Raw genomic sequence first — 15,702 nt, 5'->3', positions numbered from 1 at the left:
AAGTAAATATATAAATGAACATTAAAATCAACCATATAGTCTTCATAGAATTTGTGTTTGATCTCCTAAACGGTATTGCATTGCGTACTCTCTCAAATGGAAAAGTGAGTAGACTGGTAACAAAGGTGCAATAAGAAAAAAATGGCAATTTTCATCTGAGCTACCAACGCATACTGGAACACTGAGTCTGCTGCTTATATTCCCGAAGCCTGGTTTCCCTGCTTATAAATTTGAGAATTAAATTATATGACATCCCTTCTAGTTCTCAAATTTAATGAGCATGTAGAAAAAATAATCCAAAGCAATGAAATATATGCAGATCCAGAAATGATATGGGATGACTGCCCCAGTTGTGGGGACATGTTAAATATTTTCATTGCCTCTTATTAGGAAAGACTGGTTGGAAAAGTAATACACTGAATAACATGAATCAATGTTTAGTCATTTTGAAATTTGATGGTACTGTCTTTCTTTTTTTTTTTTTTTTTTTTTTTTTTATTATACTTTAGGGTTTTAGGGTACATGTGCACAATGTGCAGGTTTGTTACATATGTATCCATGTGCCACAAGAAAAAAACAAACAACCCCATCAAAAAGTGGGCAGAGGACATGAACAGACACTTCTCAAAAGAAGACATTTATGCAGCCAAAAAACACATGAAGAAATGCTCATCATCACTGGCCATCAGAGAAATGCAAATCAAAACCACAGTGAGATACCATCTCACACCAGTTAGAATGGCCATCATTAAAAAATCAGGAAACAACAGGTGCTGGAGAGGATGTGGAGAAATAGGAACACTTTTACACTGTTGGTGGGACTGTAAACTAGTTCAACCATTGTGGAAGTCAGTGTGGTACTGTCTTTCTATGGAGGCTAACAGAGCAAAGCAATCTGAATCAGGAACAACTGGTAGCCTTTTAGAAATATCACTTTAGAGGTTACTAAAGAGTGCCAGGGGAACCGTGGAGGCAAGGCGATGGAGCCCTGAACAGCAGAGAGGCTGTGGGAGAGAAAACATCAACTCCAATGATAACTGCCCAAAATGGAAAATTTAAGAACGATCATCAAAGTAACTTTGTCAACCCCATAAAAAATATTCACATCGTTCTCTGGATATTTCCAAAAAGAAAGAACAATAGGAATGCTGCAACAAAATCCAGGATAATAGGATGAGTGGAGTCATCCAATCATTTATTAACTCTGTAATTTGTGAAAGTTCTTCAGGCTCTTGGCACCTAGACTGTCACATCTGCAAAATGGGAATAATAAGAAAAAGCATATTTGCCAGAAAAAAGGGACTGGCCAGATAAAATGTTAAAGACATTTTCAGATCAAAAACATATACTTATTTTAATGAGTGGGTCACAAGTTATTACATATTCTTGCAAATATAATTCATCATTTTTTTCTCTGAAGATCACTGAACGTAATTATAAGGTACATTGCACAATTCATCAGTTTATTAAGCAAATATTTACTAGCAGCCTATTATATGCCAAGAATCATGACAGGTAGTAGTTTTATGCTTTCAGACATAATTATTTGCACACACAAAAATACCATAAATATATAAAGTTATATAGGGTCTACTATGTCCTGCATTTACTATTCTACAAATGTAAATCATTTCATCTTTGCAAATGCTCTGCAAGATAAACATTATTATCCCCATTTTATCTATGAAAAAAACTCATCCTGCATTGCCTCTCAATATAGTATAATAAATTATGATTCACTCTATAAAGCAATATAATATTATGCTCTAGAAGACAATATCAGGAGAGGCATTTCTAATTTGGACTGCAAACATTTGAAAGAAAATTCTCCTAAGAAACAGCATTTCCTGTGATTCCAGAGAAATGTTCCAGTGAAGAGCACAAAGGAAGAACATTCCAAGCAAACAGAACAACATGTGCAAAGGCCCTCACATGGAAACAAAAGAAGCCTTTTTAAGAAAACATAAAGAGAGTGAGTTTAGCTCGGTCTCATAGGAGGACAAAAGACATAAAATGAGTTCAGAGAGGGAGGCAAGGGCTAGATCATGTGGAGTCTAATGGAAATGCTGAAGATGATTTTATTTTCTGTGAAATGGAAAGTCACTGGAAGATCTTAAGCCAAACGTAAAATAATTGAATCTAGAATTTTAAGAGTGCATCCTAGCTGCTGTGTGGAAAATGGACTTGAGATGAGCACAATATAAAGGAGGGAGAGTAATTAGAAGGCTTTGCAGTAACCTAGCTGAAAATACATAGTGGTTTTGTTATTTGTGGAGATGGTTAGAAAGGGAAGAATTCAGGAGGTATTTCTGAGAAAGAATCAAATAGGACTTGGTGGTGGATTTAGCAGGAGGATGCATAACAGAGCGGTATCTTGAATAACTGCCAGGTTTCCGACACGGGCATCTGGAAGGATAGAGGACTGGAGGGATGACTGGTTCAGGGATAATTGAGGAATAGAGAAGAGAAGCACAGAGTTCAATTCAGGGTGAGGTTTCAATAGATGTAAGATATGCAAGTGTACATGTTAAGAAATGATAACATTTAAAGCATGAGCTCAAAAGAAGTCTTGGCTAAATAATTTATTTAAAAAAAACCAGAAGGCTTCAGGAAAAAAAAAAATTGGTTTAAAGCCATACGAAAACAAAACAAAACAAAAAGTAGAGAATAGGAGTACCTGAGAAAACTAAGTCAGAGCAAGTTTCCATGGAGACAGGAGAGAAATCAGGAGATTGGACTGTTTTGGATGAGAGAAAAATGTGTCAAAAGGAAGATACTGTGTGGAGACAGAGAAGATGGGGACTTAAAACTGCCCAGTAGGGCCAGGCACAGTGGCTCACACCAGTAATCCCAGCATTTTGGGAGGACAAGGCGGGTGGATCACCTGAGGTCGGGAGTTTGAGACCAGCCTGACCAACATGGAGAAACCGTATCTCTACTAAAAAATACAAAATTAGCCGGGTGTGGTGGTGCATGCCTGTAATCCCAGCTACTCGTGAGGCTGAGGCAGGAGAATCACTCGAACCCGGGAGGCGGAGGTTGTGGTGAGCCAAGACCATGCCATTGCACTCCAGCCTGGGCAACAAGAGCGAAACTCTGTCTCAGAAAAACAAAACAAAACAAAACAAACAAAAAATGCCCAGTGAACTCATCCACATTATGTAGGCAGCCTTGGGTTGGGGGGTGGGGAGGGCAGAACCAATGGACAGCAGGAGCATCTGAATGCAGGCAAATCTTCAAAGTGCCTTGGCTGGATGCAGAGCAGGAAAACCAGGTGGCATCTGTAGGGTAGACTGGGGGTCAAGAAAAGTCTAGTTTAAAGCTAGGGGTCACTCGAGCTAAGAAGACTGATATTAAAGAGAGAAGGAAGAAAAAGATGCAGGAAATAGAAGAGAGGTAAAAAATAAAGTTCATGGAAAGGTAGGGACAGATGGATCCGCGTGACACACAGAGGAATGGCCCTTTAGGAAAATGCACATCGACTTCATTATTCTAGGAAAGAAGAGTGGAAGCTGACCGAGCCAGGTGGTATGTGGATTTGGATGACGATAGTTACTGTCTGTGGCATTTGTCTCCTTTAACAAGGAGGCAAGATGATCAGGACAATGAGAGGAGAAGGCAGGCTTAGAGAGAAGAGAAAACAAGAAGTAAAATGTCCTGCACAGACAGTGAGTCCTTTTTCATGTTTATTTTGAACACGACTTTCATGAATATCACCAGTGTGAGAATAAAGTTCCAGTATATTTATTTACTGTTTTCTATAAATTCAAATATTGAAAACTAAGTATCTTCAGGTCCAAATGACCAGTCCCACTGCCTCTTTTATCACTCTTCTATTCTTTGGTTATTGGATGCAAGCTTATTCTACATGTTCCATTTTCAAAACAAATAAATGTTAGAATTCCCCTGTATTGGTAAGTAAAAATACAGTTTGCCAACATATTAATAGTAAAGTGACCTTAGAGAATTATTAGAAATGGTTATAGGAAATGCTATTAACTGACTTATTTAAACCATGAATCACCATAAAGGTACAAGTTATGCAGAAATTGAGCACTGAATAATGTATTGCTCAGAGTCTTTCAGTTGGCCTTGACCTGCTTTTAACACAGAAAAGTGAAGCATCTCATTAAGTCACTTTAACACAAACTGATTAAATGTAAATTCAATTCATTAAATACATATTCAGTAGTGTATAACAGAATTACTACAATTGCACTCATAATAAAACTCATAAATAATGTACAGATAGGAATAACTTACAAAGTGTAACTCCCTATAGCAAATCTTACTCTCCTAGGAAAGTGATGAGAAATTTGAAAGTTTACAATCAGATAAGACTATATTTCACAGATATCTTAGACTCATCAGCTTATATCGTATTATGTATATTTTAAAAGTAGGTTAATTTTCATGGGCTGAAGTGGCAGTCTTTGATAACATGTGCCTACATACTAATTTAAAACCATATATTAAAAACCTTAGAGCAAAAGTGTGATAGTAAATATATTACAAAACTTTGAAATGGTATATGGCGAGTGAAAAGAGATTGAAGGAGCTCTCATTTTGTCATCTATTAAGAAAATACTTCTTGTAAAAGTGTGTATTTAACATGACAGAGTCAGAAATCCAAACTAACATCATATTGATTCCTTTTCCAATCCCAGAAAATTCAACTAAGTAAGTCACTCATTGGAAGTGCTGAGAACAATTTCTGTTAGCCAATTTAGATAGAAGGCACGTGTGTTAACATGGGCATCTGGGGTAAAAATCCTGGAGGGTTTGTATTTCTACTCTAGCATTGGGGTATTCTTTCTTTGCCCTCCCACATCTCTTGTTCCTTCTGCCAAAAACACTTTTTCCCACTATATATACTGTTCCTCTACTTACTATACTTTTTCTCCCTTCTTCACTCAGTCCTCATGAAAGTTTTCATGACCTTCCCTGACTACATTAAATCACCCAGTACTAAGCTCTCTTAAATCTATCTCTTTTTTACAGAGCACCAGTTATACTATCATATTTCTCTGTATCCTAGCTTAATAAATAGACCCCTCTATTGGATTATTAGCCCACATGGCCAGAGAATATGTCCACACCACCACTGCATTTTCTGTACTTAGCATGTAATAGACATGCTATAAATATTTACTGAATAAATGGATAATGGATACATGTTTGAACTCCTTGGATGTGGACTTTAAGAAAATTAGAAGCCAGTGTAAAATGTTCATCAATAATCAAGCCATGTAAATTAGAAGTCAGTGTAAAATGTTAATCAATAAGCTATAGATTTATAAGTAGATGAATTGCATCTTAGCTCTGCAATGTTGTTAAACTTGTACATTCAAAAGTACAAATACTCTGTCCAAATAGACATTAAAATAGTCAAATAAAGATGTACAGAACATCTAACATAGAGTCTGACATACAGTAGATGTTAAATGGCAACTCTATTGTTTTAAAAATTATTTTAGTAAAAAGCATTAGGATACTCAGTACTAAAATTAGAACAGATTCCTAATTCATAAGATTCAGATAAACTGCCTCAGCTGTATTGAGCTTGAAATAAAGTTGACTAACAGGATGATACAAGTGTCCCACAAACATTAGTTTAGTGTTTGAAACAGTTTCTGTTAAAACTATGATCAATGCATTTCAATACTTCCAAAGAAACTTCTTATTAAATATCACAGTCAAGTACGCAAATTGAAAGATGCTTTCCAGTCAAAACAAAGTATCAGTATCTCAAATGAAATAAGCCAAGCTTTTGGTTTTGTAAAGGTAGTCTCTATTTTTGCTCTAATTTCCTCTGCTGAATATGAAATCATTCCATGAAATATTTCTGAGAAGAGGGACTCTGCTCGTCATCACATTATGTCAGGATACAAACAACCAAATATTCCTGTTGCCTTAATACACACTACAAGTCAAAGAAGCAGAAAGTTACGGGAAGTGCCCTTTGTCTGGAAATGGCAACTGGAACACATCTTCTTGGAGTACCAAGTCTTCCTTTGAATGGTTTAGTACAGTCAAGTAGTTCTGCACTGGAAATATTAAGAATTAACGACAAAAGATATTCTTAAGGTCATATCTTCTACTTGAAACTGCAGTGAAAGAGAAGTAGTTCATTTATTCTTTGCCCACTCGACCTGTCTTTCAAAAATTATTTTTAGTTTTAAAAAATGAGACAGGGTCTTACTATTTTGCCCAGGCTGGTTTCAAATTCCTGGCCTCAAGTGATCCTCCCAACTTGGCCTCCCAAGCAGCTGGAATTATAGGCATGAACCACTGTACCCAGCTCTCAACATGTCTTTTAATTTGCATCCCTTCCCCTCAGAAAGACCGTTCCCCTATGCATGGATTCTAAATGTTTAAAGGCAGGCTTTCTTTAGGGTACTTTGTACGTTGTTTAGTCCTAAAGCATTTTTAATAAGCAAAAATAGGACATAACTATAGTTTTTGAAAAAATTGTTCAATATTTATTACTTAACATGTCTTAATGTTTTATTTCCTCTATTTCTGGCATGTAAAATAAATAATGACGCAAAATTGCTGGCTTAAGCCATGTAACGATCAGCAAAAATAATAATTCCAATCCAGACCTGACTGCTTTGGAAAAGGATTTTTTAAATTAAAATAATATTAGTAAACTTATTTACACAAGTTAACTATGATGGATAACATATATAACAAATTTATACTTTATAAGATATATTAAATAATCTAAATTAGAAACAATAAAATTTTGCATATTAGTAAGTACAAACCCAAATTATGGTATCAGACACTATCCACATTTTGGCCACCAGATGGCAATGCAGGAAAATAAAAGGAAAACGACCAGAGGCTGTGCGCTCCAAAATTTTGGCTATGTTTGTTTTATGTATTTATTCCCATTTTTTAAAAACTTTCAAAATTTATTTTCATTTTCATATTTTTCATAGTAGATTTGACTATAAGAGATTATATGAAAATGATTATTCTAAAATCCGGATAAAATAGCTGATAACATTTATCCTTACAGATGTGGATACATTCCCAGTTAAGAGTTATTTCTGGAAAACTGATGAGAAATAAGATTTATAAAGTGGCTGTTTAGAATTCAATGTCTGGGTGAAATGTTATAACTGCAGTCAGGACTTTGGTTCATTTGCTACTGCGACTTAGCTGCATTTTTGTATGTTTAGTATGTCTTTGAATTTCAGAAGTCAATAAATGAAAAGTCCAGATGAATAGAAAAAAAATGCTTTCTAGTTTATCTGTTACCAAATTACTTTCCAAAAACTTTGTGCCAATTTAAAGTATATGTGTGCTAGTTTCACTGCAGCCTCATAAACACTTCCCATTTTTTATTTGCTAAATTGTAAATAAAAATATTTCAGTATTTTAACTATTTGAATTTGATTGCTAGCAAAATGACCCTTTTTCTCATATATTAATTTTTGTGTAGTTCTGTTTTTCCAGATCGTTGCTTACTATTAATCTGAACCTATGAGCCTATTCCTTTACTATTTCTTAAAAGAGTTTTGTACTTAGAAAATCAACCGTCTATCAGTCAGGAAATTATTCATCTGTAACCTTACTAATGTTTCATGGGTTTTGGTATATAGTCATAGTGGAATTTAGTTTCCCCAACACTATGAGGTGATAACAAAATTAGGCAATTTGTTTTAACAAATAGCGAAATTTCCCATTTATGATATATTCATTCATGATACATTCCTTATAACAAATTAAGATTTTGAATACATTTCTGTAATTTTTTAGTCCTTTGTCCCTCCGTTATTTCATGAGCTTTTTTAATATGAATAATTTAAAAAAGCATTAGCTAACATGTATTGAGAATCACCTGCGTGCCAGGCTAAACACTTGATATCCATTAAGTTGTTTAACTTTCAACAAGCTACAGTTTTAGTTTTAATAGGCTTCCCATTATATAGTTGAGGAAATGAAGTGTATAACGTTAAACAAAGTGTTCAGAGTCAAACAGCAACCAAGATTCAGAGCTCAACCACAAGCGCAAACTTCCTGACGCACTTTTCTCTAAGGTCTTTAATCGTTTTCAATTACAGTTTAATAACAGAGGAGAAAGCTACCATATCCCGTCATGTGATATTCTTCACAACTGTCTTCCTACTGCAGTAGCTTTAGAAATTTTTGTCAAATTAAAATTGCTTTTACGAGTAAATTAGAAAAACTGCCATCTTCACATGGGTATCCTTTTCATTCCAGGAAAATTATTCATTAATTCCAAATATCAAATCTTTTAAATATATCTCTCACATTCTTTTCTCTATCTTTAATATAGGTCCTAAATATATTACTAAAAGTACTGCTAGTTAATTCATGACTTTTGCTAATGTTGTGAATGTGATTTTAATTTCTGTCGTTAATCCCTGTCCAGGGAAAACTAGAAGGCGTGGTCACCCTCTCACAGTCAGAGACATAAATATCTTCACTAATGACACTCGTGGAGTTGGCAACTCCACTCTTCAAGTTAACGGTGCTGTTCCCAACAGTGGCTGCTGGTTTGCGGTTTCCTTGGTCCATTGTATAAAAAAAGAAACATACTGAGAATGAATTATCTCTTCTTTAATCAATTTAGGAAAACCAAGTCTAGTCCAGGCCTTGCCTCTAATAAGCATTACAGCCAAAACTGATTCAATTATCTCCCCTGAGCTGCAGATTGCTCCTTTCTGAAATAAAGGGTTTTTCTGGATTAGGTGGAAAGCCCTTCAAATTCTAAAATTATATAATTTACATCAGATAGTTTAACAATCAGGACAAAAATATAAATATGGAATAAATTCTGTATATGTCTAAAAAATGGCACCAGTAGAGAAAATGGAATACAATTCCCTATTATAATTATAAAGACATGAATTGTGTTTGCCTATAAATGTAAATCATCATTCATCAAACATTTCAATAAATATTTTCATTTTTAAACAAATATTTCAAACAACTCGAATCATGATGTAACCTACATTTAGTCTGTTTACCTTGTTGAAATCTTGGATGGATTTCTGAATAAGTCCCAATTATCATTTTTAATATATTCTGTTTATATTTTGATAGAGAAAATTTTATAATTCTCTAATCATAACCATTTAAAAACATTTGAAGTAACTGAAAGTATGCCGTTCTTTTACTTGAAATGTAAACTGAATTTAGCATCCCCCTGCATCTCCACCTGACATTTCTGTCTTCTCAACCATCTTTTAAACAACCGCTGTGCACTCCTGAGTCCACAGCACTTTTCCAACTGGAAAAATGGGCAGCTTTCTTTCCCACTCCATCATTCTCCAGGTACAATAATCTTATCAGTATTATTTCCATTACAAATGTTTTTTGCATAGCCCTCTAGAAATTTGAATGCCAGCTCCTGAAGACAAAACCTTAATGAAATGATGAAACAATCACATACTCTCTGATCTGGTCCCCTTAACCAACACTGTGATGCACACATGACCAATATGCACAATATTTTCATGATACCTGAAGCTGAGTACTTGGAAAATTCCCTAGTTGAAAAATAAAATAAAATAAAACGGATGGCTCAGTTTGCTTGAAGAACACAAAAAGAATGGCATACGTAACTAATGTGTTTGTAGAGCAGAGATACCACAATACTGATCATATGAGTGAGGATGACTGGCCACATAAGAAGAACACAAAGTTAACTTATCACTGACTGAAACTGTTTATAAAATTCTGACATCCATCTAGTACATTTTTTGTTCAGCACTGTTCTGATTGACAAAAAGGTAGAGTCACTTCAAGAACCACCACTATGTGCCTTGAACTATTCTATGTACAGTAACATTAGTACGAAAAAGACTCTGTACTCAAAGAAGCATACATTCTTGGAGAGGAGGGAATACAGAGATACAGAAAATAACAAACATATGTAAAATATCAGGTGAAGAGAAATGATAGAAAAAATGAAGTGACAGGAAATATTAAATAAACAAAGTGGTTGAATAACAAAATTGGAATGCTGTCTGAGAGACAGTAGTCAGGGAAGGCCTCTCTATCAGGCAGTATTTGAGCAAAGACCTGAGCTGGGGGAAGATCTGGGGGATGATCAGGCAGCTATCTAGACCTGGAAGCATCCAGATTCATGTAATGGTAAGCAGAAGTAATTTCTCATCTGTACATATCTATAAGACATTCACTAGACAGAAAGGATACATCTGCCTTTTAAGAAAGTTTATTCACATCACCAATGAATTCTTTTAAACATTAAATTGTAGCTGAGATGCAGAAACAGCTGATGACAGTTATCAACTAGGGTTGAAGGAATTATATTCAATTTAACTCAGTTCCATTGAGACAAATTATATACATCTGGAAAACTTAGAGCATGATTATGATATAAATTAATGACAAAAAGGTAAAGAAGATACCTATGAAACTACATAGCAGGGGAGATTTCATATTTTAAAATATATTTTAAAGTGTGCAATAAACATGGATTACTGAACAAAACATTACAAAGGTGAATTAGTTGTAGAAAAAAGTAATTGCCAATATTTTTATTCGAAGTTTGTAAGATAACTTATACAAATTGTCACTTTATGAAAAATCTCTTATACATTAACATAAGGTAAAGATATTTTCATGTCTTAGCACATTAGTTTTCAAGCTATAATATACATATCAAAATTCTCAAAATGTTTTTATTCCTCTAGGAATTTGATGAAGTAGATTTTTATTCAGCAATTAAGATTGCAGTGTATGCATTTTACTAATAAGTTCTCATAACGTCAATTTACATTTGAATTTCTTTTGTATTTTAAGCCTACTAAATAATTAAGAACAAATATGATAGTTTAATTTAAAGAACTCTGAACAATTCTCCTACATCTATTGCTCAGGCCAGCCCAAGTCACTCTCTTTACCTATACTCAAAATTAAATGAAACTATAATTTAAAAAATTTCACCTAATAAGTACTGACACACATGACATCTTTTCCTAGTCCTTCAAGCCCCATCAAATAAGTCAGTAACTTTTATAATTTTAAAAACAATAGTTCAGTTTAGAATAAAAGTATTCCCTTTGCCTCACCCTGAATATTACTTCGCTATTTCCTTTTTACATATACGATGAATTTCTAAGTGCCAAAAACTTAGTGTACCATGTAATTAATGGGAAAAAAATACTTATCATACTTGTCAACACCTTCTTATAAACTCTCTTTATATTTCCAAAGCAATTAAGTTATCTTCTGGCATCTCATAAAAAAAAGAAAAATCCTAAATAACCTTGATGGCTTTGCCCTGCTATTATAACAACTAAATTTGTCTTTTTGTTTGATCTTTTCTTACTGTCCATAATTTCTTTATATCTTTTAAATGAAAATACTTTTATAAAGGTCCCATCTTTACCTAAAAAAAAGTGCATAAGAAGATAGAATTCTTCTTCTTTTAACACATTCTCTTAATTCCATTTCTTCCTGTTTTAAGACCTCCCCCCATCCCCAAAGAAACAAATGTCTACAAAATAAAAATATTCCAACATCCATAGTATTAAGAATTCTATAAATTATCAAGCTCTTAAAATCTGAGTCAGTGAAAATTACACGATTATTTACAACAAGCCCCAGTTAATCATCTGCTGAATTTGCTAAATGTACCTCTTTAGTATACTGATTTCCTCTTCTATAATGACGCGAAGCCTGCCAGTTGTACACACAGTTAACAGTAACGTGATAAAAACCCCTGCACAGGAATCACTCGGGGGACTTTCCAAATGCAGATGTTCTCCTTAGCTCCGGAGTGCAGCTTGAGATGCTGCATTTCTACCCATTGCTTAACAGAGCTCCCAGGCAAGGCTCAGGCTGCTTGGCTACAGGCCCCATTTCGATGGCAAGAGAATAAACTGCAGTCTTCTTGTTGACATAAATGAGCAATAGATCAACAAAGTTTTCCTGAACTCTAGATGGATCGCTTTTGATAAGACAAGAAATTACTCTCTTAGATTTGTCACAAAACTGTATTGGCATGGCAAATATCTTTTATTTGAGCTCTGGCAAAAAGAGGGTCTGTTTTGTAAGAAACTTTTAGCATTGGGGGATAGAAATAGCTTTTAAGTTCAAATTGTGCAGCAATTTACAATTGTACTCATTTTCATACGCTGAGTAGCGAAGTTCCTTATCTAAAAAACCAACAAAACATGTCCTTGTCTAGGAATACATTAGGCATATTTTAGAAGGAAATCTGAAATTTAAAGCACATAGGAAATGGAACAATTGAAATCATCTCTTACTTGCCTACACAGTGCAACTCCATATTTAAACAACCCCCTGCTCTGATATTAGTTTGGTGTTAAACAATCAAGTCAGGAACTGAAATGTCTGAGATTTTACAGCAGTTGTAAGCTAACAAGTTAGCCTCCTACGGTGTCATAGATAAAAGGCAGAAAAAATACAAGCCCTATGAGTCAGAGACAAAGAGTTTATTACTCATAGCAACAGAGGAGCAGAGTAACATCTTTGTTTGCACAAGCTGCCCAAACCTCAATTCCCACAGGATGATAAGAGGACAGCCAGGGGTCACCTGCATAGGTAGTGAGATGGGTTTCCAGCCAGGAGTCCCAAGATGAGGAAGTCCCTGATCTTATACTGGGGCTTCTGACAGCCCACACTCATCCTCCCCTCCAGAGAGACACAATAGTTTAATTACTCTGCAATGAAAATCTCTTTGGGAGAAGGAGAAATCTCTTTACTATCCTGTAATGCAAATAAATCTGAGTAAATTGGCTGTTAATGCTTAGACTTAAATGTGAAAGATTCATAAAGAAATGTCTCCCAACAGTTGGTGGAAAAATGTTGGAAGATGACACTAAATAACAATAATCATCATCATAATACATGATTACAATATTTAAGCACTTTACATGTGTCATTTCACTTGGTACTCAACAACATTTTAGCAAGTTAAATTATCCTGTCCATTTTTAAGATAAGGAAACTGACAGAAGCCCTAGGTTATGACCTTTGTGTAAGGTCATAAAACTAGTAGTTTCCAAAGCTGCACATTATCCCTATGCAATTCTACCAGTCCATGTAAGAGACAGGGTTGCCTGTGAAGAAGGAGTCAAACCAGATGTGACCTTACTAACACTGTCCATGCAGGTATAACGTGTTGGCAGGATCACTCCATCGTGTTGCTCTTTACTTGATATAAACCAACATACACTGGCTCCTTGAACCACATACTGTGGAAAGCAAAGACTTTTACAATCTTTAGAATACCATATTCAGAATTATTGTTTGTTTATATAGACAAATAATAAGCACAGACCTGTCTCACCCAGAGGTCTGGACCCAGGAAATCTGCAGGCTTTTTTAGCAGTTGCATTTAGGGAAAAGCTTCCAGCTGGAATAGGGCTCACCTTCCTTTCCAGCCTCCTATTTAGCTATGGTTCTTCACTTTTGACTTTGTACTTACATTTATAAACAGTCACTTCTAGGACTGTTGCTTAGCGACTACAATCTGGACAAAAGGAACAACTAATTTTTTAAAAAGTTATCTCCTACAAGCAAGAGCAAAGATATAAGGAATTATATTTTGATTATTTTTTTTTCTGGTAAAAAGTCAAAGACAGTATTTTATAATGACTGTGAAATGGAAAAGCTTCCACGAAGAAAACTGACTCAAAGACCCTTAACATAATCATAACATGTCCATCTAATTCTTTAGTAAGAAATGTGCGGTTTTATTAAAAGGCATGAAGATCTTCTTTGGTTGTTAACTTTTAGCATATTGTCTGCAATCCATATACATTTTCCCATCATCCTCCACTGGCTTGCAGCATCTTACTCCTAAAATGTCAAACTCCCTCACATTCATAAACAAATTCAAATCCCTGTGTCAACATTTGAAATTTTGCCTGCAAATCAGAACACGCTGTGATTGAATTGCTGCTCCTATCATCTACCACTGACTCCTATCAAAGCATATAACTGGATTAGTGGGAAAACAGCTACATTATGCTTGCATTTCAGCTTTGCTAACAGCAGGCTTCCTTTCTGCAACAAAGAACAACCCTGGAGATAGTAGAAACACTCAGAAATGATGCAGCTTTAGTTCTGACATCTTATACATGATTTAAGCATGAAAAATTACTGTTATTTTTTAAAAGAATGAAAGAAACTTAGACAAATAACCCTAAAAATGAGAGGCTACTTGATTTTTCTGTCTGGTGGCTTCTGGGCAACTTTGGGAAAGTGTTAATATAGATTGCATTCTAAGTCTTTGGATGACCCACATTCTTTTGGGTATGAAGATAAAGAGAAATGCATGAGGTCTCTAAGGAAAAATTACTGTCAAAGTTAACTATAGAACCACTCCCTCCTTCCTCAGTGCCTTATTACTATGGATTCCTGAAGTTACAAAAGATAAAAATATATTGTTGCTTTCCTGGACTTTCAAACAGCTTTAGAGAGAAAATAAAATACACATGCACACGTGCATGCACACATACAATTTGACATTATAAATATATTTTGAAGGTTTTTTCCTGAGAATTTCCATATCATTAAATTGTTAAATCTGTATTTAATGAGAAGGGCCTATATGTTAAAGACAAAAATGTAATTTTACTTTTTTCTTATCAGAATGTTGCGTAAGAATCAATTCTCTTTACATGTATCAATTTCAGGCAGTATATACTCAAAGCAGAGTAACTCATAAGACTGAAAACTTTCTTTAAAATTATGAATTTAATGTGATTGACACTGAAGATTATATATAATGTGGTTGAACTAAAGATTATAAATGCAAACAAGAATATATGAAGTTTGATAACAGCAAAAGATAACGGTAAAGAAAGTAAATAAATATTCCTGAAGATTTAGCTTCATAACTTTTTGGTTAAATCTAGAATCATGAATGAAGATGGCTATGCTCCAGTCCTTTCTCTTTTCTTGGAAAAATTGCTAAGACTTTTTCTACCTGTTTTCTTATCCGTAATATTAAGAATAGTAGTATTATCAACCTCACAGGGTTGCTGTAAAGACTAAACAAATTACCATGAAAAACACTTAGAACAGTTTCTGCCACATGAACATTGCTTTAAAAAAATTAAATGGCCTGTAATCCCAGCACTTTGGGAGGCAGAGGTGGGCGGATCACAAGGTCAGGAGATTGAGACCATCCTGGCTAACATGGTGAAACCCCGTCTCTACTAAAAATACAAAAAATTAGCCGGGCGTGGTGGCAGGCGCCTGTAGTCCCAGCTACTCAGGAGGCTGAGACAGGAGAATGGCGTGAACCTGGCAGGCGGAGCTTGCAGTGAGCCGAGATGGTGCCACTGCACTCCAGCCTGGGCGACACAGCGAGACTCTGTCTCAAAAAAAAAAAAAAAAAATTAAATAATTACCTATCAATTATGATTAAATAGAAGGTTAATGCATAAATAAGAAAAATAATGAACACATGTTTACTTTGGATCTTATTTGTACTGTTTTTCTGAGGAGCAAATCTATGTCTCAATATAATCACTTAAAATTATTTAGTGAGTTTTCAATCATAAAAATATATTAATGATTATTTTGAAATAAAATTAAAAGTGTACAGTTAACAAAACTTCAGAGTGTAGTTGACAAAAAAATGATATTTTTATGGTAAATAACAGCCATAAACAAGTAAATAAGTAACCAAAACTAATTAAGCCTAAGGAGGAACTAGGA

The 15,702-nt window shown here is 34.7% G+C and overlaps 1 protein-coding gene across 11 annotated transcripts in view; it reads right to left on the bottom strand.

Annotated features, from left to right (window-relative positions):
• The window catches only part of CACNA2D1 (calcium voltage-gated channel auxiliary subunit alpha2delta 1), a 518,973-nt gene that overhangs the window by 112,659 nt on the left and 390,612 nt on the right, over positions 1–15,702 (bottom strand). Inside the window, exon 11 of one of the 11 annotated variants that reach the window (XM_055283402.1) lies at positions 12,450–12,738. The exons of the other annotated variants lie outside the window; for them this stretch is intronic. Coding sequence (XP_055139377.1) covers positions 12,688–12,738 — 51 coding nt within the window. The 3' untranslated portion in view covers positions 12,450–12,687. Of the gene's footprint in view, positions 1–12,449; positions 12,739–15,702 lie in introns of those variants that run through there. 11 annotated transcript variants of the gene reach the window in all.

The sequence above is a fragment of the Symphalangus syndactylus genome, chromosome 6 (genome assembly GCF_028878055.3).
Source record: "Symphalangus syndactylus isolate Jambi chromosome 6, NHGRI_mSymSyn1-v2.1_pri, whole genome shotgun sequence".
In the NCBI taxonomy this organism is placed as follows: Eukaryota; Metazoa; Chordata; class Mammalia; order Primates; family Hylobatidae; genus Symphalangus; species Symphalangus syndactylus.
The sequence above is the reverse complement of the archived record's forward strand: the minus strand, read 5'-3'. Positions and strand labels throughout refer to the sequence as shown.